The 23676-nt window shown below is 37.7% G+C and overlaps 1 protein-coding gene across 2 annotated transcripts in view; it reads left to right on the forward strand.

Annotated features, from left to right (window-relative positions):
* Window positions 1–12641, forward strand: part of LOC136864274 (complex I assembly factor ACAD9, mitochondrial) — a 161092-nt gene extending 148451 nt beyond the window's left edge. The window contains exons 8-9 of one of the 2 annotated variants that reach the window (XM_067141048.2): window positions 9691–9897; window positions 10051–12641. In XM_067141048.2, the coding sequence (XP_066997149.2) occupies window positions 9691–9897; window positions 10051–10224 (381 nt within the window). In that variant the 3' untranslated portion in view covers window positions 10225–12641. The remainder of the gene's footprint in view (window positions 1–9690; window positions 9898–10050) is intronic. The other variant, XM_067141047.2, reaches the window with a different exon arrangement.
* Window positions 12642–23676: the final 11035 nt, after the last annotated feature.

Consider the following 23676-nt stretch of genomic DNA (forward strand, 5'->3'; position numbering starts at 1 on the left):
CTTCACTTAAACCGCAGTGGTACATGTTAGTAAATTTGTTTAGAAGGGTTATAGGGAGGTACATTCAGGGAAACAGGGTGTGCTAGGGAGCGGTGTTAGGGAACAGGGAACTGGAAATCAAGTAGGGATGACATAAAACTGTTAGTGCTCAACTGTAGAAGTATTGATGAAGAAAGGAATAGAATTAAGTAATGTAATACATATATACTTACCAGATATTGTAATAGGAGTTGAATCATGGCTGAGAAATGATATAATGGATGCAGAAATTTTCTCACGGAACTGGAGGGTGTATCGTAGAGATAGGATAGGAATGGTAGGAGGGGGAGTATTCATTCTCGTGTAAGAAGAATTTGTAAGCTACGAAAAAGTTAAAGACGACAAACACGAAATTCTAGGGGTAAGGCTCATTTCTAAAGATAATAGGCAACTAGATGCCTTTGGAGTGTACAGACCGGGAAAGGGTAGCGCAGATGCTGATTCAGAATTATTTGATAAGATAATCAGCTATGTGGGAAACGATAAGGAAAGGAACGTGATCGTAGCGGGAGATCTCAATTTACCAAACGTCAATTGGGAAGGTAATGCGAACGACAGGAAGCACGACCAACAAATGGCAAATAAGTTAATATGGGAAGGGCACCTGATTCAGAAAGTGATGGAACCAACTAGAGGGAAGAATATTCTGGATGTGGTGCTGGTAAAACCCGATGAGCTCTATAGAGAAACCGAAGTAATAGATGGTATTAGTGATCACGAAGTTGTTTTTGTGGTGATTAAAAATAAATGTGAAAGAAAGGAAGAGATTAAAATTAGGACTGTTAGGCAGTACCATATGGCTGATAAAACAGGCATGAGGGAGTTTTTTTTTTTTTTTTTTTTTGCTAGTTGATTTACGTCGCACCGACAGAGATAGGTCTTATGGCGACGATGGAACAGGCAAGGGCTGGGAGTAGGAAGGAAGCAGCCGTGGCCTTAATTAAGGTACAGCCCCAGCGTTTGCCTGGTGTGAAAATGGGAAACCACGGAAAACCATCTTCAGGGCTGCCGACAGTGGGGTTTGAACCTACTATCTCCCGAATACTGGATACTGGCCGCACTTAAGCGACTGCAGCTATCGAGCTCGGTTAGTGGGAGTTTTTAATAAGTAACTATGATCGGTGGAAAACGGTAAATAAAAATGTAAACAGACTCTGGGATGGGTTTAAAGCAATTGTTGAGGAATGTGAAAATAGGTTTGTACCTACAAAAAGGTGGTAAGGAATGGTAAAGATCCACGATATTATAACAGGGAAATAAAGAGACTAAGAAGGAGGTGCAGGTTGGAAAGAAATAGAGTTAGAAAAAACTGTGGAAGTAAGGAGAAATTGAAGGACCTTACTAGGAAATTGAATCTAGCAAAGAAGTCAGCAAAGGATAACATGATGGCAAGCATAATTGGTGGCCACACTAATTTTAGTGAAAAATGGAAGAGTTTGTATAGGTACTTTAAGGCAGAAACAGGTTCCAAGAAGGACATTCCAGGAATAATTAATGAACAAGGGGAGTGTGTATGCGAGGATCTTCAAAAGGCAGAAGTATTCAGTCAGCAGTATGTAAAGATTGTTGGTTACAAGGATAATGTCCAGATAGAGGAGGTGACTAATACTAAAGAAGTATTAAAATTTACCTATGACAGCAATGACATTTACAGTAAGATACAAAAGTTCAAAACTAGAAAAGCAGCTGGAATTGATAAGATTTCGGGGGATATACTAAAGACAATGGGTTGGGATATAGTACCATATCTGAAGTATTTGTTTGATTTTTGTTTGCATGAAGGCACTTTACCAAATGAATGGAGAGTTGCAGTAGTAGCCCCTGTATATAAAGGAAAGGGTGATAGACATAAAGCTGAAAATTACCGGCCAGTCAGTTTGACATGCGTTGTGTGTAAGCTTTGGAAAAGCATTCTTTCCGATTATATAAGACATGTTTGCAAAATTAATAAATGGTTTGATAGAAAGCAGTTTGGGTTTAGGAAAGGTTATTCCACTGAAGCCCAACTTGTAGGATTCCAGCAAGATATAGCAGATATCCTGGATTCAGGAGGTCAATTGGACTGTATCGCGCTTGACCTGTCTAAGGCATTTGATAGGGTAGGTCATGGGAGATTACTGGCAAAGATTAGTGCAATTGGGCTTGACAAAAGAGTGACTGAATGGGTGGCTCTGTTTCTAGAAAATAGAACTCAGAGAATTAGAGTAGGTGAGGCTTTATCTGTCCTTTAAAAATTAAGAGGGGAATTCCTCAAGGCAGTATTATTGGACCTTTATGTTTTCTTTTATATATCAATGATATGTGTAAAGAAGTGGAATCAGAGATAAGGCTTTTCACAGATGATGTTATTCTGTATAGAGTAAAAAATAAGTTACAAGATTGTGAGCAACTGCAAAATGACCTCGATAATGTTGTGAGATGGGCCGTAGGCAATGGTATGACGATAAACAGGGATAAAAGTCAGGTTGTGAGTTTCACAAATAGGAAAAGTCCTCTCAGTTTTAATTACTGCGTTGATGGAGTGAAAGTTCCCTTTGGGGATCATTGTAAATACCTAGGTATTAATATAAGGAAAGATCTTCATTGGGGTAATCACATAAATATGATTGTAAATAAAGGGTACAGATCTCTGCACATGGTTATGAGAGTATTTAGGGGTTGTAGTAAGGATGTAAAGGATAGAGCATATTTGTCTCTGGTGAGACCTCAACTTGAGTATGGTTCCAGTGTATGGGACCCTTACCAGGATTACTTGATTCAGGAACTGGAAAAAATCCAAAGAAAAGCAGCCCGATTTGTTCTGGGTGATTTCTGACAAAAGAGTAGCGTTACAAAAAATATTGCAAAGTTTGGGCTGGGAAAACTTGGGAGAAAGGAGACGAGCTGCTCGATTAAGTGGTATGTTCTGAGCTGTCAATGGAGAGATGGCGTGTGAGGACATCAGTAGACGAATAAGTTTGGATGGTGTCTTTAAAATTAGGAAAGATCACAATATGAAGATAAAGTTGGAATTCAAGAGGACAAATTGGGGCAAATATTCGTTTATAGGAAGGTGAGTTAGGGACTGGAATAACTTACCAAGGGAGATGTTCAATAAATTCCCAATTTATTTGCAATAATTTAAGAAAAGGCTAGGAAAACAACAGATAGGGAATCTGCCACCTGGGCGACTGCCCTAAATGCAGATCAGTAGTGACTGATTGATTGATTGATTGATTGATGGATTGATTGATTGATTGATGGATTGATTGATTGATTGATTGATTGAATTGGGTCACCCATTGCTAGTCCTTTTTGATTATATATTTTATTATTGAATGTGAAATAGTTATTGTTAAGTACGAATTTCAATAAATTAATAAAATCGTCTATTTCGCATCTGCTTAAATTGTTATGTTTCATTGAATGACTGTTTTTAATCACAAACAGTCTAATGCCATTGAGCGAAGATTATTATGGTCATTGTTTTATACGAACAATTGATCACTACATATTATATTTTCAAGTCATTCATTCCACTTACATTTTAAGCAATTTTAAAGATCAATATTTGTTTTAATAGACATAACATAATCTTATTGATTATTTGTAAATTGTTAAAATTCGTATTTTATCAATGCAATATTAGACGTTTTTTCGTTATATATACCGGGATCAGGGCCCTGACCCACCATGGATTAAGTTATCTTCAGCTGATGATGCTCACTAAGATTGAGCGAAACATGTCCTACTTGTAATTTCTATTAATGGTTTTATCCTAAATATAAAGGACTATTGTGTATTGGAAAGGTGGTTTTATTAATATAATAACTTCTTATTCTGAAATCCAATACGGTTTTATAATGAGAATCATAACTTGTAAAGCAGCTATATCTGTAAATTTACACGTTCATATTTGCGAAAAGACCACATGGACCTCACGGTGTTATATGAGCCTATATTACTCTTGAATTTTAGTTCATTTCATTTTTCTCAATTGAGCCTTCCTAAAATTAGGGTGCGGAGATTATTCGCGTAAATACGGTAACATTACTAAAATATGTACTATATAATTACCAGTACATTTATTTATAATTACATGTAGCTTCAACTACAGGTTTCTTGCCAATACATGGTAATTGTTAAACTGAGTGAGTTGTCTGTGCGGTTAGGGTCGTACAGTTGTGAGCTTGCATTTGGGTTAGAAGCTGACCGTCAGCAGCCCTGAAGAGGGTTTTCCGTGGTTTTCCACTTCCATACCAGGCAAATGCTGGGGCTGTATCTTAATTAATGCCATGGCTGCTTCTTTCCCAATCCTAGCCCTTTCCCATCCTTCTGCTGTCGAAATCCTTTAATATGCTAGTGCAGCATTAAAGAAGTAACAACAAAAAAAGAGTAATTGTTAACTGTGAATTTTATTGTATTTGTAATCCTAGCGTACATATACATGGAATGGTAAGGGTCCACAGTCTGTCTGTAAATGTATTTTTTATGTGGTCAACTTGATTGTTATCCATTGGAGGTATTATTAAGACCAGATAAGTGATGTTCAGCGTCGGTGGCATTAGTCTGTTTTAACATTATGGTAAAATAACTGGCTACCCAACCTCCTGCACAGACACCACTAATCCTAGAACAGATTTCTGGGTACTATACACATTATTCCCTAATCACTGGGGAGGGCATGGGAGGAGGGCGCCATTACTGTTTCATGGTGCACATTTTACCCTCCAAACATGTGGTAAAGAGCTTTGATAAAACGAAGAACACTCAGCACATGTGTCTTATGCCATGCAACTCTCCTCCCTTTACCACAGTCATTCTACCTGTTTCCTAGTCCCATGTAATGTAAATCTTGTAAATACAACTTAGTATTGAATAGGTGGAAAACTCTACTGTGCATTATTTATACAGTATTTTTTAGGTGATCATAATGTAATGGCTCATCGTGTACAGTACATGTAGGGTAACTGTATTTTTTTTTGCTAGTGGCTTTACGTCTCACCGACACAGATATGTCTTACAGCGACGATGGGATAGGAAAGGCCTAGGAATTGGAAGGAAGCGGCCGTGGCCTTAATTAAGGTACAGCCCCGGCATTTGCCTGGTGTGAATATGGGAAACCACGGAAAACCATCTTCAGGGCTGCCGACAGTGGGGCTCGAACCTACTATCTCCCGATTACTGGATACAGGCCGCACTTAAGTGACTGCAGCTATCGAGCTCGGTAGGGTAACTGTATACAAGCAAATATGCTAGGCATACTTTTTCTGGAATTTAGCACACAAAAAAAACTTGGGTCTGTGCATTATTTGAAACAAGATTGGCACCGCTTCACCTAAAACAATGGATCCTGTTATATTATGGTGTTGTCCGATTTGTGCGACGTCAGTAGCATGTTAGAAGTGAAGTGTGAACCCCGTATTAAGTATGGCTACAGGTTCTTGTAATCGCTCGTTGATGACTGTAGATAAGCTTAGGGTTATTGAATATGCAGGGAACATAGGAAACCGTGCAGCAGAAAGAAAGGAAATGTCAGAGAAAGTTGTACCCATGACTGGGAAAAAACAAAATTAAACTTCAAGAAGCAAATAGTAATCGCTGGGCATTTTCACAGCATGTCAGCACATTCATTATGACATTATTCATTATGACAGTACATAAGTGAAACTAGCAGACTACAAATATCGGGAGAAGGTAAGCAAACTGCAGGACAGTTTTTATCAGTGGGTTGCCTGCCCAATAGCATGTAAAGATTATGATGCATTTCTTAAAACAAATTTATATTCTACTGTATTCGGTTTTGGAGTACATAATGATTTAGGATTAATTTCTTATAAATTAAACAGAAATTAATGCCAATTTTATTTTATTTTCATTTGTTTTTAATTCTCTCTAAAGCTAGGGCACACGGATTATTCGCATATATATGTATAGTAATATGAATAAATGGAATGACCATGTAGATTTATGCCCGAATTGTAAAGGTTTGTTCCATTCTATATATGTATAGGCACTATTCCTGGTAATTTTGCTCAGCACGTTGCTACACATCAATACCAGACAGCACATTGATTACGACAACACATGTGAAACTAGCATATTACAAATATCAGAAGGTAAGCAAACCGCAGGACAATTTGATCAGTGGGTTGCCTACCCAACAGATAAAATTCCAGTATCTTGGCGTCTTCGAAAAAACTGTCAAAAAAAAATTTGGTTAGTGGGATGTAAAAACAATATTACGAGGGTTATGCCGAAAGATTTTATCAAAGTGTGAGAAAAAAATTTTATTTGCAAAACAACAATTACAACTTTTCAAAATACTCTCCAAGAGCACGTATACATTTTTCCATTCTCTGAAACCACTTAGAAAACGTTTCAGTCCAAGCTTCTTTCGGGATGTCACTTAGTGCACTCTCGTGCTCTGCAATGGCCTCTTCATCTGACGAAAACTGCTGCCCACATATTTTTCCTTGGTCTTAGGGAACAGAATGAAGTCACATGGGGCCAGGTCAGGTGAATAGGGGGGGTTTGAGGTAACACTGACACTTTTTCCCTTTCCAAACAGTCCATTGTTCTGGCAGCCCTGTGTGCAGATGCATTGTCGTGATGCAGCAGAAGGTGCTCTTGGACTTTGGGTGCTGTGACCTCCAAGTGGCGAGGACTTTGGGAAGACAGTCATTCACATACCATTCAGAATTGACTGTACGACGTGTGTCCAAGGTCACAGAGGTGAGATGCCCCATTTTTCATTTTAAAAATGTTGCCACCATCATCTTTCCGGAGCTCCGACTTCGTCAAACTTTTGTAGGTGGTTTCTCCCTGGAAAGCACCACACAGAAGACTGTCTCTTCTTTTCAGGGTCATAATGGTAGACCCATGTTTCATCACCTGTGACGATATTATAGGTGTCTTCGGACTGCCCTCCATGGAATTTTTCTAGCATGAAATGACACCAGTCCACTCTCTCCTCCTTTTGGCTGTCTGTCAGGGAATGTGGCACCCAACGGGCACATCTCCTGGTAAGGCCTAAATAATCGTGAACGATGGTCTGCGCTGCTCTTGACCCAATATTTAAGGTCCCTTCAATGTCACAAAATGTAAGATGTGGATCTGCTTTGATCATTTCCCTCACAGCATCAATGTTTTCTTGAGTCACAGCTGTTGCTGGGCGACTGGGACGAGGTTCATGTTCAATTGACTGCTGACCCCTTGAAAACTCGCGAAACCAATTTCCAACTGTGGCTCTAGAAGGGCCAGCCTCACCGAAAACGCGCAGCAAAGAAGAATGTCATTCTTCGGCACTTAATTTCTTTTTATAATCATAAAAAGTCATTGCTCGAAAATCGCGGCGCAACATCCATCTTGCACCGTGTCTGACTCAGCACTGCCTGTGCTTTCTTCCCTCGCTGTGGAGGAACTACCGCTAGGAAGGGTTGCACGCGCATGTTCCAAGGTAAAAAAAACTTCACTTTTTCAAATGAATATAATCCCATTGTCCTCAGAATTATGGTTTACGCGCTGCTAAAAACTTTCGGCATAACCTTCGTATTATTATTATTATTATTATTATTATTATTATTATTATTATTATTATTATTATTATTATTATTATTATATTGCCTACTCAACAATATGTGAAGATTTGTTTCTGATATGTTTTCTATGTTCTGGTAAATTTCATTGTTACTTCTTAATTTCCAAAACTGCAATTCTTAGAGGACCTAATATTTTCCTTATAATTCTTCTTTCTAATATTTCTAATTTATCAAGCTTGTAGTTCAGTGCTAGACATTCGCTGGCATAAAGGCATTCTGGGTTCACTACTGTGTTGTAGTGCTTTATTTTAAGTTTTCTTCATAAGCACTTTTTGTTGTAAGTATTCTTAGTTATACCGTACGCTCTTTCCATCTTTTGTATCCTCTCCTCTATAATTTTTATTTTATTAAATTCTCTCCTAAAGCTAGGGCACATGGATTATTCACATATATACAATAATATGAATGAATGGTATGACCCTCTAGATTTACGCTGAATTGTAAAGGTTTGCTCAATTCTAAGCATTGTTTTTTTGCTCATCTCAGAGGCTCAGTTGACTGCTGAATAAAGTATAAGTACAATTACTTATTTAATTGTTTTATATATATAATGTATACACACTATCCCTGGGCATTTTGCTCAGCACGTTGCTACACAGCTAATAGCAGACAGCACATTCATTACGACAGCACATATGCAAAACTAGCAAATTACACATATCAGGAGAAGGTAAGCAAATCACAGGACAATTTTGATCAGCGGGATGCCTACCCAACAGTGTGTAAAGATTATGATGCATTTCTTGAAACAAATTTATATTTTACTGTATTCGGTTTTGGAGTATATAATGATTTAGGATTAATTTTTTACAAATAAACCACAAATTAATGCCACTTTTATTTTATTTTTTAAATTTCTGTCCTTAAGCTAGGACACACGGATTATTCTCATCAGTAATATGAATAAATGGAATAAACATGTAGATTTATGCCTGAATTGTAAAGGTTTGCTCCATTCTAAGCATTGCTTTCTTACTTATCTCATTGGCTTGGTTGACTGTTCAATAAAGTATAAGTACAATAATACATTTAATTTATGTATACATATATACCAGTATGTATATGCACTATTTGATCAGAAGTATACGACACCTACCCAAACTATCCTCTAATTGTCCCTCTGATATACTGGCCAGTAGTTGCCATTAGCCGGCCCCATGGTCTAGGGGTAGCTTGCCTGCCTCGTACCCGGAGGCCCCAGGATCTATTCCAGGCCAGGTCAGGGACTTATATGTGGATCTGAGGGCTGGTTTGAGGTCCACACAGCCTATGTTGTTACAAGTGAGGAGGAGTTATCAATGGTGAGATCCCGATCTAAATAGCCAAGAACAACAGCTGAGAGGATTCGTCACACTGACTATGAGTCACCTCATAATCTGCAAGTTTTCAGGCTGAGCAGCGGTTGCTTCGTAGGCTAAGGCCCATCAGGGCTATACCACCACGGGTGGAATTGTGCAGGGGAGACTTTCCTCCAGGCGTTGGAACATCTGCTGGAGAATGGCAGAGAAGCAGACGAGAGGAGAAATTATCGGCGCAAGTTACATTCATATTGTGAAACCTCACTCGCTTATTAAGTTACAATTTATTTTAAATGTTTGTTCACCTTGCAAAACACTCATAGACCAAGTTACTCGCATTCCAAGTTTTAACTGTAATTAATTTTTGCCGTACCACCTTCTTAAATGCTTGACAGTTCCTGTATTGTTTGTATTGTTGTGTTGTATCTTCCTGTTTCCATTTTACAATCACATCCCCGACAGTCCAATTTGAGAAGGCCTGGAATGGCCCTGACCTAGTGTTTACTGATGTGGTGACCAATAATCATTTTATGTTTTAAGTCACTAAGTTCCCTTGCTTTACCAATTCTACTGGTATATCCTAGCAGTGATCAACATTGGGCCCTCAGCTACCTGTTACAGCAGCAGCAACAGTCGTAGTGACTTTTATGCTCTAGTTTACATGTACAGAAATGTGTGTGGATACTTTTGATCAGATGGTGTATATGAATGATTGTTATAAATTGCTGTATCCTCTATGTACATTGTACCAGAGCTTACTATTCTTGTTTCAGTTTGCAGCAAAACAATTGGAGTACTGTGTAAAGCGCTTTCAGTATGCTTTGGAAATTCTTATATCACGACATGGCAATAGCATCATAGATCATGACATTGAGCTATGTAGACTAGCAGATTTAGTAGTTAACATATATGCAATGACAGCAGTGCTGGGTAGAGCTTCACGCTCTTACTGCATAGGACTCCAAGACTCTGATTATGAGGTAAGTATTGAAACCTTTACTATTGCTTAATTAACACTCCCCCCCCTTTTTTTTTTTTTTACACCTAAGGATACAGTGTATAATTTATTTTTTCATGTACTTTATATTTGCTGTCACTAGAAATGAGGAAAAATTAATATTTTTATTTTATAGGTACTATTAGCCTCAACATTTTGTTCCCGTACCCTTGCAGAAGTGAAACGGACAATGAACAATGTGCTCCATGGTCCAGTGGGGATATCTGATCCCAGCTATCTAAAAGTAACTAGGAAAGTCATAGAATGTAAACAGTACTTCCTTAGGAACCCTAGTACACCAAACATCTAAATACTTATGAGTAGGGACTAGAAAAATTAGCTTGTATTTTCTGAAAATTAGCATTTATTAAAAAAATATCAAAGTAAACACTTGTAGCATTTTCTTTTCTTTTATATTCTAAAATTTAATGATTTAAGGATACAACACAATACCACTCAAATCTTCAAGAAAATTAACTGTTCAAATTATCTCCATTCAAAAACTCTGTAACTCTTGGTTTTTGAGCTATTCCAATGAGTTATTTGCTTCTGCAAACACTTAAACTGTTCTTTTTGAGAAGTGGTCTTGGGAAATTTTGTGGCATTTGCAGCTGTTCCATCGCTCCATAATAGAAGTCTGTTTTGTTTGAGATTGAGATGGAAAAGCGCCAGTGGTAGAATTTTCGCATTGCTTCATCATGTGTTTTCAATTCCTAACATGTTTTAAAATACTGTCCTCATCCCATGCAACTCTACGATTACAAAATTTGCAAAACAATGTCAGTGTATCTGTGGCATGTAATCCTTCATTTCAATATTGCTGAACCCTCTCGTGGCATTTATATCCGTGTGCCCCATAACCTCAACAATGAATGCAGATTTATTCTTTTCACTCTGCGGACAGTGAAGTCAAAACAGGAATGAAAGGATAAGGAAACACATCTTGTTTCCCAGTAATAACTGATAGTAAAATTATTTGAATAAAAACGGAAATGAGGGAAAAAAATAATTAAAAAACATCTCGCATCGTGTAGATACAGTTTCTCTGTAATAATTTTAAAACTCCATATGATTGTTGTATAAAGCAATTGTTAATTGACATTTTTTGTTGATAAACATACTTTCACAAATAAAATAGCGCATTTATAGTGAAATAGCTACAAAGTCGCATGTATTTGGTAAACGTGCATTTTGATAAAAAATTCACTTTTTTGCATTTTAAATTTTGGTGACACTGTTTCTCCCCACCTTACAACTATGAAAAACCTCATTTTAGCTCATAAAACAAACATTTGCAGTTATTGCAAATGCTATATGTTTCCAATCCCTAGTTATGAGAAATTATTTAAAACAATTTATAAGACCCCATGTTATGTGCGTACCTCCATATTTGATAACATGCAATATCGTATGACAGCTTGTTTAGTTGTCCACGGATGACCGACCTCTCTGAGACACATGAGCTTATTCTCCATCTTCTGATGAATCATTGACTGTGTCTAATGTCAGAGATTTGTTCCTTATGATGGTGTGCTCTTGGCTATGTCTGCATTCTTTGGTAGGCTCAGATTAGCTCACCAAATGTCACTTACGTGATACTTGTCTCCTTTAGAGCTATGAGATGCAACTGACAAGTGATTCAGTCTTCACTATTTCAGTTGTGCGGAAATTATATTATGTCCCATAAAGATAGCATGTGTTACTAATTTCAATATATACAAGAGAAAAGGGATGACAGACTAGTTAAAATCAGCTGAGCATATTATGAAGGAGCAGGACATATATATGTTAACACCACTAAGGTTAAAAAAAAAAAAATAATAAATGAACTTGCAGGAACTCAGCAATACAATACTTTGCATCTAACTAACAGAGATGATGGGTTACACTTGGTGCTCCATTCAGAGACCAACGGGAGAAGAATATATATGTTTCTCTCCACACACACACACACACGCACATGCGCACGCACGCACACACACACACACACACACACACACACCCTCATCAACCGATTGCATTGGTTTGGGAGGATTGATAGGAATGAGCACTAACCACCAGACAATACTGATAGCAAGACCCAGGCTGTCATAAGACCGAGATGAAATCAATGCGACATTTGTAGGAGTGGCCACATGATATTGAAACTAAATGTGCAACTTATCAGAAAAGTAAGATACAAGAATATCAAGGTGTACCGATTATACTAGTGCTCAATTGTATGGTATTGCTGGTGGTTTGAATGTGTTTCTTCATCTCCAATAGCTTTTTGTCTTAGAGCCATAGTGAGATCTTATTTTACTCACCATAATTGTTGTGGAATTAGTCCCCTGATTTGTGAAAAATAATTTTTCTAGTCCTGACGGTGACATGGAACATGACTTTAAAATTCTGTATTTGTGTACAGTCTGTAATTTGCCAGGTAGACTTATGTTATATGCTAACATATTCCAAACATATTCAAAGTGACTTTGCTGTTAGAGAATTGGTAAGGTAAGCTAAGCTGCAATTTGTTTCTTGTCAGTTCTTTTGTAAATTTCCAATGCTTTCTTGTAAATAATTAAGTTTGAACTGTTTATCCTTTGACTACGTAACATGCTCAAGAATCTGATTAATGATCTACCCAAATAATGCTTCTAATTTTAAGTTTGTAATGTTCTGTTGATGAAGTGTTCATAGCCTGTATTTTTGTTTTATTTGCATGAATGATTTATCCTGATATTATCATAATTCATAATTAAGTGCATACCTGTCAACTTTCCAAATGACCTATCAGTAAAATCCCTGTACGTCAAAATATGCGGGAACCCAATGTACCAAAATGTGGCAAAACATGACAAAATTCATGTATTTTCTTCACTTCAGATAATTAAGAGTTAATCAGCATTAATATAAAACATTACATGTAACCAATGGCATTATAAGAAACAAAATATTTGACCTCAGTTAAACTAACACAAATATCTTTAAAATGCATCAAACTGAGCTCAGTAGCTGCATTCGCTTAAGTCCGGCCAGTATCCAGTACAAATTCTTATAATTTTGTTAAATACCACCTATTCAATGCAATAATAACGTAATAAAAACTTACATATTTATTAAGTTGTTGCTATGGTACATGTTTTGCTCCTTTTTCATGAGCATCATCAGCCAATTATAATTTACTTAAGGTTATATAAGATCATGAATCTATTCTATTGGATTAAAATATGCTTGTAAACCTGATTGACAAATCTTATAATATTTTACAAGTTATATAACAATAAAATTATGTCTTTAAGTTAAAACATATTTGTTTAAAATCTATCTAAGTTTAACATTTTATTGACAAAGCTCATCTGGTGAACAGCCTTTAAAATTATTTTAAAAAACCTTTTGAGATCTGGCTAATTGTATTGATTCAATGTTGCTTGACTTGTATGATTGTCGTTGAAACTTCGTTAACTATATTAACAATTTTCTACAGTTGATAATTGCCTATGTTATGAACATTTAACTTGTTCTGGATGTTGCTGGAGTAACATTTGTACAAAATGTATTGGCATTAATTTTATGTTGTCAATACGAGAATATTGTTTATGAACAAACTTGTTGGTGAATTAAACTTTCTAATGTGAGGTAGAATTTGAATGGTTCTTGTATGTTCCAAATTGGGCTTTCAACAAGTTTGTTCATAAGCAATATTCTCGTATTGACAACATAAAATTAATACCAATACATTTTGTACAAATGTTACTCCAACAACACCCAAAACAAGTTAAATGTTCATAACATAGGCAATTATCAACTGTAGAAAATTGTTAATATAGTTAACGAAGTTTCAACGACAATCATACAAGTCAAGCAACATTGAATCAATACAATTAGCCAGATCTCAAAAGGTTTTTTAAAATAATTTTAAAGGATGTTCACCAGATGAGCTTTGTCAATAAAATGTTAGATAGTTTTTAGACAAATATGTTTTAACTTAAAGACATAATTTTATTGTTATATGACTTGTAAAATATTATAAGATTTGTCAATCAGGTTTACAAGCATAATTTAATCCAATAGAATAGATTCATGATCTTATATAACCTTAAGTAAATGATAATTGGCTGATGATGCTCACAAAAAAGGAGCGAAACATGTACCATATCAACAACTTAATAAATATGTAAGTTTTTATTACGTTATTATTGTATTGAATAGGTGGTATTTAACAAAATTATAAGAATTTGTATCACAAGTAGATCTTCAATACGGAAAAAAAAAAAGGAAATTTATAACCTGCAGTATCCTGTATTCGGGAGATAGTGGGTTCGAATCCCACTGTTGGCAGGCCTGAATATGGTTTTCCGTGGTTTCCCATTTTCACACCAGGCAAATGCTGGGGCTGTACCTTAATTAAGGCCATGACCACTTCCTTCCCAGTCCTAGCCCTTTCCTGTCCCATCGTTCCCATAAGACCTATCTGTGTCGGTGTGACGTAAAGCCAATACCAAAAATTAAGAAATTAAAAAATGCATCAATGAAATCGACTTACACAATGTAATTTGTTTATTCACACGACTAATTAAAAGTTTGAAGTAAAGAGTATGTTGCTGTACATAATAATGCACCCAAGTTATTTACATTACTTACACAATCACATGCACAACTTCATTCTGATTTAACAGCTAAAGTTGGGGAGAAAGTCAATAGAATATGTGTTTAACATGCTCCAGAACTTCTGGTCTTCAAAATGGAAATGGCTTCCAGAGTTCCATTGGACATCGATGACCTGAAGTGTATCCTGCTCTTCTTAATCAAGCTAAAAAATTCATTCACACTCTGCATTTCTATGTGTTATGGTAGGAACAGACAGCATGAATCTTAGAGATCCTGTCATATGTATAATGTCCATCAGCTCCATGGATATTCAACAACTGTGCCCATTTAGAATAATTTGTAGGTTGGTTATTTACAACACTAGATAAGAGCCGCAAACTGCCTTTGGAGTTCATTCACAGCATCACCTCTTCTTTCATTTTCTCTTTTACACAAAATAACAGGAAACTTCTCCAAAAATAAGTTAACAGAAGAAAAAACTGTGCTTCTTCTATGGCATCAAGTTTAGCAAACTGCGCATGTTTTAGCACATTGTTCTCAAAAAGGGAACTTGTTAACCATGTAGTCACAGGCTGCACAGAAATAGTTTCTGATTGATGAGAAAAACAGATTTGTTTTCATCTTGTAGTGCCGTAACCAAGTTTGTGGTTTGAATGCCAATTACCAGTTCTTCATCATCCTTCTGATTCTGAATTGGGTGATACTGAACGTCAAGCAATGCACTTGGCTTGACAAACTTGGTAAGCATCTGTTTCAATAGATCCATCATAACTCAAACAGTACATGGATATGTGGGGAAACACTCTGAAGGACAGTATTGATCTTATCAAATGATGGGATAGTCACATGTAAACAAGTACAAAATGCTCTGTTTAGGTCAGAGGAGAGAAACATAATCAGCTTTTCTTTATGAGATGTGGTGGGATTCACGTTTCTGAGAACAGGTGAGTTACGTTTGGAAGAACATGCCAATCTTATGGCAGAAGATGAGGAGGAGGAGGAGGAGGAGGAGGAGGGAGAATCACAAACTCTCCTCATTTGTTTGTCATCAGATTTACTTTGTCCTCTGGGAATAGTAAAATAACAGATAAATTGGCAGAAACATTTGGAGTACACACTACCATCTCATCCTTAAAAAATGAAAGAAGTGGATCCCACTGGTCTAATAATCTGCCCAAACACCTGGCTAGAGATAACCATCTTGTGCACACATGTTTCAATAACTTCGTTTCTTTTCCATGCATACTTTGAAATTTCTGAAGACGTCAGCAAGAATCTCATCAACTAACTGGTAAAGTTGCAGCAGCTAAGTTAATTAGATTGCAGCTGCAACCAATACCAAAAATATCATGATGAACTTCTTTCAAAACTGCTAGAACTCCATTTTTCTGTCCAATCATAACAGGAGCATTGTCAGAACAGAATGCCAGAGAGTTCTTAATTGGCACTTTATATAATTCCAACTGCGACAATAGGAGCTTTCCTATGTTGCACCCGGTCGAATCCCCTTCCATTGTTGGTACCGATAAAAGAGTACTGGGATACAACTTGGAATCGGTATAATTGCTTCCATCTGTCGACAAAGGAAATGGATATTCTGTAAACAAGTAACAATGTCCTGTGTTGCAGTACATGCCATTTCGTTTAGGACACAAGGTTTGTTTTGTGCGACCACAACCATACTTTTTGCTATTTCCGATGTAGGAAACATCTTTCTGAACAAAGCTCCTGCATGATCAGCTGCACTCAATGGAATGTTGTGTTCCACTAAAAAAGAAGTAAACAAACACTCTGCCTTTATTACATCATAAACATTATCTCCAGCTTCGGCAACAAAAAAAAAAAAACCTGTTTATCATTTTCTTCCTTAGATTTCAAATGACCAAGATGTTTTAACACACTTTGAATGATTAGTCAGGTTGTTTTTGCCGCCATGTGCTATGTTAATATCACAAGAGCACACAGTACAAAACGTGAATTTGTCACCTTTTCTCGATTTCAGTATACATGGGAAACTCAAAGACGAGGTTTCCCTAAACAACTGATGATGTTTTTTCATAGATTTACTCATGATTACCGATAAAATCGATCATAAGACAAAATAAGCAACAAACACAATTCACATTACTCCGCAACTACTTAACCTCAGCCTTGCAATACGTGGCAATAAATATAAAGCAAATTCAACGACTAACATATTTCACATGTTTTTTCGTAACCACAACATAACCTATGCTTTGTAATGGTGAAGAGCAAACTATTTTTTATTCAAGACTGTAAATGTTGTTATTGAACGAATCAATGCAAAGAACAAGCGTACCTGCATACGGTTATCGAAGAGTCAGTCTCTTTCAACACAAATCGATATCAATTGACTGGGATTCAGGACACATCTCATATTCCCAGTCGAAGACTATAATGATCGGATTAATATAAATCAGAGTGATGTACGAATATTCGCTGGTCATACAGCATGTATTGGTGGCATGCGGAAGCTTGTTCTGCCGCGAATTTAAAAAAATAAGGATCATAGTACGTAAAGTCGTAAAATATTTTAGTTCATGCGTAAAACTGTAAAAACACACTGTCTTTCCATAAATTTTATGGATAAACCGTAAAAGTTGGCAGGTATGTATGTGAGTTATGCATTGTGGTGAATGCTGTTTTATGGGAGGAAAACAACATAATTAGCAGCCCAGTTAAGCTTTATGCGAGTACTTGAAATTTCTATCTTGATATGGCAGATGCAAATTATGAGCCGCAGTGTTCTCCCTAGGTCCTTTGTTATGGGCGCACCGCCCTGCCGTTCTTACAGACCGCCCAGCTAACATAACCTAGATATGTGCTATTTATGTAATATTGATGCATTTTTAAGTCACTGGATGCTCCAAATTAAAGTGTAAATACTGTCAAACTGTTAATATAAAAAGTAAATCATTATTGTCAGCATAATTGCATCAATTACATCGGAGTTTAAATGTTTAGCTCGACTATCACGTAGTGTCATGCTCGAGCAGTGTCCGGATTAGCGTGAAATCGCTTAATAATAATATTAATAATAATAATAATAGTTATAATAATAATAAAATGGGTGGTATACAGGGATGCTGTAGCAGAAACAGCAAGGGAATGCCAAGAAACAACTTTGTGTAAAGATGGGAATAGGCAAACATCTTGGTGGAATGATGAAGTGAGAGCAGCTTGTAAAAGTAAAAAGAAGGCTTATCAGAAACGGCTTCAAACAAGGGCCGAGGCAGGCAGGGATTTGTACGTACATTAAAGAAACAGAGCGAAACAAATAGCTGTTGAATCCAAAAAGAAGTCGTAGGAAGATTTTGGTAATAACCTGGAAAGGCTAAGTCAAGCAGCAGGGAAACCTTTCTGGACAGTAATAAAGAATCGGAAGGGAGGGAAAAAGGAAATGAACTGTGTTTTGAGTAATACACGTGAACTCGTGATAGATCCCAGGGAATCACTGGAGAGATGGGGGGAATATTTTGAACATCTTCTCAACGTAAAAGGAACTCTTCCTGGTGGTGTTGCAAACAGCCAAGCTCATGGAGAGGAGGAAAATGATGTTGGTGAAATTATGCTTGTGGAAGTGGAAAGAATGGTAAATAAACTCCATTGTCATAAAGCAGCAGGAATAGATGAAATTAGACCTGAAATGGTGAAGTATAGTGGGAAGGCAGGGACGAAATGGCTTCATAGATTAGTAAGATTAGCATGCACCCATCTATAAGCAAGGGAACAGGAAGGACTGCAACAACTATTGAGATATCTCATTAATTAGTATACCAGGTAAAGTATTCACTGGCATCTTGGAAGGGAGGGTGTGATGATCAGTAGTTGAGAGGAAGTTGGATGAAAACCAGTGTGGTTTCAGACCACAGAGGGGCTGTCAGGATCAGATTTTCAGTATGCGCCAGGTAATTGCAAAATGCTACGAGAGGAATAGGCAGTTGTATTTATGTTTTGTAGATCTAGAGAAAGCATATGACAGGGTACAGAGGGAAAATATGTTCGCCATACTGGGAGACTATGGAATCAAAGGTAGATTATTAAAATCAATCAAAGGCATTTATGTTGACAATTGGGCTTCAATGATGATGATGATAATACTTGTTTTAAGGGACCTAACATTGAAGGTCATTGGCCCCAGGGCTTCAGTGAGAATTGATGGTAGAATAAGTTCCTGGTTCGGGGTACTTACAGGGGTTAGACAAGGCTGTAATCTTTCACCTTTGCTTTCGTAGTTTACATAGATCATCTGCTGAAAAGGTATAAAATGGCAGGGAGGGATTCAGTTAGGTGGAGATGTAGTAAGCAGTTTGGCCTATGCTGATGACTTGGTCTTAATGGCAGATTGTGCTGAAAGCCTGCAGTCTAATATCTTGGAACTTGAAAATAGGTGCAATGAGTATGGTGTGAAAATTAGCCTTTCGAAGACTAAATTGATGTCAGTAGGTAACAAATTCAACAGAATTGAATGTCAGATTGGTGATACAAAGCTAGAACAGGTCGATAATTTCAAGTATTTAGGTTGTGTTTTCTCCCAGGATGGTAATATAGCAAGTGAGATTGAATCAAGGTGTAGTTACTTCTAACTTAAGAATAATATATCCTATGTCCATCCAGTTTTTGTTCCTGTAAATGGCTAAATGGTTAGCGTGCTGGCCTTTGGTCACAGGGGTCCCGGGTTCGATTCCCGGCAGGGTTGGGAATTTTAACCTTAATTGGTTAATTTTGCTGGCACTGGGACTGGGTGTATGTGTCGTCTTCATCATCATTTCATCCTAATCACGACGTGCAGGTCGCCTACGGGAGTCAAATCAAAAGACCTGCACCTGGCGAGCCGAACTTGTCCTCGGACACTCCCGGCACTAAAAGCCATACGCCATTTCAAGGTGTAGTAAAGCTAATGCAGTGAGTTCGCAGTTGCGATCAACAGTATTCTGTAAGAAGGAAGTCAGCTCCCAGACGAAACTACCTTTACATTGGTCTGTTTTCAGACCAACTTTGCTTTACGGGAACAAAAACTGGGTGGACTCAGGATATATTATTCTTAAGTTAGAAGTAACAGACATGAATGTAGCGAGAATGATTGCTGATACAAACAGGAGGGAACAATGGCAGGAGGGTACTTGGAATGAGGAGATAAAGGCTAATTTAGGAATGAACTCAATGGATAAAGCCGTACGCATAAACTGTCTTTGGTGGTGGGGTCATATTAACGTATCCACATAAACGTATACAAGATGCTGTCAGTTGGTACAATTATTTTTGTTCACATGTATTTACAAATTACACACTCGCATAACCTTAATCACTGTTGTTAAAACAAAAACACTTCACTTCAAGAATATCAACAAGCCGCCATGATTAAAAGCTACTGCCAACACAACAAACAGAGGTTACACCCTTGGAACACAACTAAAACAGTTGATTGCGTACAAGTCACTTTAATATGGAGACTGCGTTTTCCCGCATGTCAAACCAACAACTCTCAATGACTAACTTCACCGTCAAGATCTCTTTATATATATCTGGCCAGATTTCTAGAAAGTTACATTACAAAAAAGACTGCCTTCGTAAAAGTTCTAGAGAGCGTAATACATGGAATATAATATATGGAATATTCTCCCTTGTTCTCGAGCTATTACCATTCTGGAAATTACAGTGTGTTTCACAATTACGGATTACAATTTATATAGGTAAGAATAAATTACATAATATGAATTTATAGGTATTTACATTAATGGAACTGATATCAATGTCTATGTACAACACTGTTCATGACATAACCTCACACATAATACGATCATTCGACTACGTAAATAATAATAATACTATCATAATGTAATACTTCACAGCCATATATACAGGTAATAATACTAATAATAATCGTAAAATAATGATGATAATAATAATAATAATAATAATAATACTAATACCAAATGGATGTAACACTTCATAGCTATATATACAAGTAGTAATAATAATCATAAAATAATAATAATCACGATCGTAAAATAATAATAACCATAATAATTCGAGCTTGATATCTGTATCAGTTACCCATGGGTGAGAGAACATTACATGTTATGATTCTCATAGTTTGGTCCATATTGCAATGTTCAATAAAGTCAAATAAGTATGAAAGTTTACTTGTTCCACCTTTTATGTATTGAAAACGTGGAACAAATAAACTTTCATATTTATTTGAGAGAACATTGTTTTTCAAGTTACTGTATACCTATTTTCACACTTGCGTCAATGTGAGGTGAATGGAGGAGGATAGGTTACCTAGGATAATAATGGACTCTGTTATGGAGGGTAAGAGAAGTAGAGGGAGATCAAGATGATGATGGTTAGACTCAGTTTCTAACGATTTAAAGATAAGAGGTATAGACTAAATGAGGCCACAGCACTAGTTGCAAATGGAGGATTGTGGCGACATTTAGTAAATTCACAGAGGCTTGCGGACTGAACGCTGAAAGGCATAACAGTCTTTAATGATAATGAATAAAATGAATGAATGTATTATAAGTGCTATGAACTACACTGCAATTATAGTTGGTAGACTCGTTGACTGTTAGAGGAGAGAGTCTGCAATAGTTTTGTTTTCCGCTCTGTCCCACTGATGAGAGATCTTTTCTTGAATTACTGTGATGTATACTTTATTAATTTTAGACTATTCCAATTTTTTTTAAGTTAAAGATTAAAGCCTGCAGTCTAATATCTTGGAATTTGAAAATAGGTGCAATGAGTATGGTATGAAAATTAGCCTTTCAAAGACTACATTGATGTCAGTAGAAAAGAAATTCAACAGAACTGAATGTCAGATTGGTGATACAAAGCTAGAACAGGTCGATCATTTCAAGTATTTAGGTTGTGTATTCTCCCAGGATGGTAATACAGGAAGTGAGATTGAATCAAAGTGCAGCAAAGCTAATGCAGTGAGCTCGCAGTTGCGATCAACAGTATTCTGTAAGAAGGAAGTTAGCTCCCGGACGAAACTATGGTCTGTTTTCAGACCAACTTTGCTTTACGGGCGTGAAAGTTGGGTGGACTCAGGATATCTTGTAAGTTAGAAGTAGCAGACATGAAAGTAGTGAAAATGATTGCTGGTACAAACAGGTGGGAACAATGGCAGGAGGGTACTTGGAATGAGGAGATAAAGGCTAAGCTAGGAATGAACTCGATGGATAAAGCTGTACGCATAAACCTGCTTCGGTGGTGAGGCAAATGGAGGAAGTTAGGTTACCTAGGAGAATAATGGACTCTATTATGGAGGGTAAGAGAAGTAGAGGGAGACCAAGACGATAATGGTTAGACTCAGTTTATAACAATTTAAAGATAAGATGTTTAGAACTAACTGAGGCCACAGCATAGTTGCAAATAGAGAACTGTGGCGACTTTTAGTAAATTCACAGAGTCTTGCAGACTGTACGCTGAAAGGCATAACGGTCTATAATGATGATGTATGGATGAATAATAATAATAATAATAATAATAATAATAATCGTATGGCCTCGGTTGCCATGTGTAGATATTTCAATTTGACGCCATCTGGCTGTCTGCTCGTCAATTTCGATGTTCTGTTTTACTCTAGGCCTACTAGATGAATGACCGAGTAAACCGAAACTCTCTTGGGCGTCTGTGGCTGAGAATTAATTTTGTCGGGTGAACACCAAATATGTCACCAGAGATCTTCTACATGCCGACATCCGACTACCTCTGCCCTGCCGGGTTTGAACCCACTACCTTGGGATCTGGAGGCCGACACTCCTACCACTAATCCACAGAGGCAGCTATGAAATCACATACGAGCACTCGATTTGGCCATATTGTCACAAATCCGTATGGCACTCTACAGCAACCAAGTGATAAGCCCCAGTGTTACATGATTATGAATGAGCAGTAGAACACCTAGAAGTTCAACAATACTCTTTTACATCTTGTTCTTGAAAATAACACTTAATATAGTGTTACGAATGAAACTACATCTGTTTCATTAGTGTAATTTATTTCAGGATGACCTAATAAATGCAAACACACACACACTTCTTAACAGTTATGAATGACCACACTTAATAATTACTGTCTATTCACAAGTCCCTCTTCCTTACGGCACAATAGGCAGTCCAGCCCGTTGCTATACCTGTGGACGCTTAATCCTTACGTTCACTTCCCCAAGTCCAGTTACCTCATACAGCAGCTGTGTGTAGACCGCTCGATCTGAACACAGGGCTACGGGCCACTCGACACACGATGACTGTTCGTTGGCTAGACTCCACTGACAGTCCAGTAATTCACACAGCCACATGCAGTGAACAACTAAACAGTTCAACGGTATTCCACAGCAGGACGATACTCACAACAGCGAATATTAACACAGGTCCATTTACCTTCACACTCGTGATAACGGTTTGCCTCGATGAGTCACGCAGAAATACACTAACGCACAGTACAGTCTTCCGTTCCGTTGTCTCCAGTCCACCCACTCACTGGTCTCTCCAACACTACGACGACAGCTCCTCAGACTTTGGTGGGACACTAGCTACAGCCCACACCTCTGTTGCCCTCAGCCCAGCCACCGAACCCCATTACATTGAGTCTCACACTGACTCCACCACGGAGCCCTACTGTGACTGACTGTCCGCGGTTAGGCTCCCGTTGTATAGCTCGGGTGATTTCAGACAGAATTTTCGCGAGGTGGCTAGAGGCAGAACATTCCCGCTGAATCTCCAAGAAACTCACAGGTTCATGAACCTACTATGCTGGCGTAGCAGGGGGAGAGGTGATACTCCCACGTGGCACGTCCCAGGTGGCGGATAGGGGGTCCTAACCGGCTTGCCGGCAGACTTGAGGGAAATAAAATACCTCTCGCGGACCAAACACACTACCCCCTGCAGGTGGGGGACGCACATGTAGAACACACCCGCGGTATCCCCTGCCTGTCGTAAGAGGCGACTAACAGGGGCCCAAGGGGCTCTCAACTTGGGAGTGTGGATTGGCGACCACGGGGCCCTTAGCTGAGTCTTGGCATTGCTTCCACTTACTTGTGCCAGGTTCCTCACTTTCGTCTATCCTTTCCAACCTCCCTTGGTCAACTCTTGTTCTTTTCCGACCCTGATGGTATTAGAGCATTCGAGGCCTAGGGAGTCTT

The sequence above is a fragment of the Anabrus simplex genome, chromosome 2, assembly GCF_040414725.1.
Source record: "Anabrus simplex isolate iqAnaSimp1 chromosome 2, ASM4041472v1, whole genome shotgun sequence".
Lineage (NCBI taxonomy): Eukaryota > Metazoa > Arthropoda > Insecta > Orthoptera > Tettigoniidae > Anabrus > Anabrus simplex.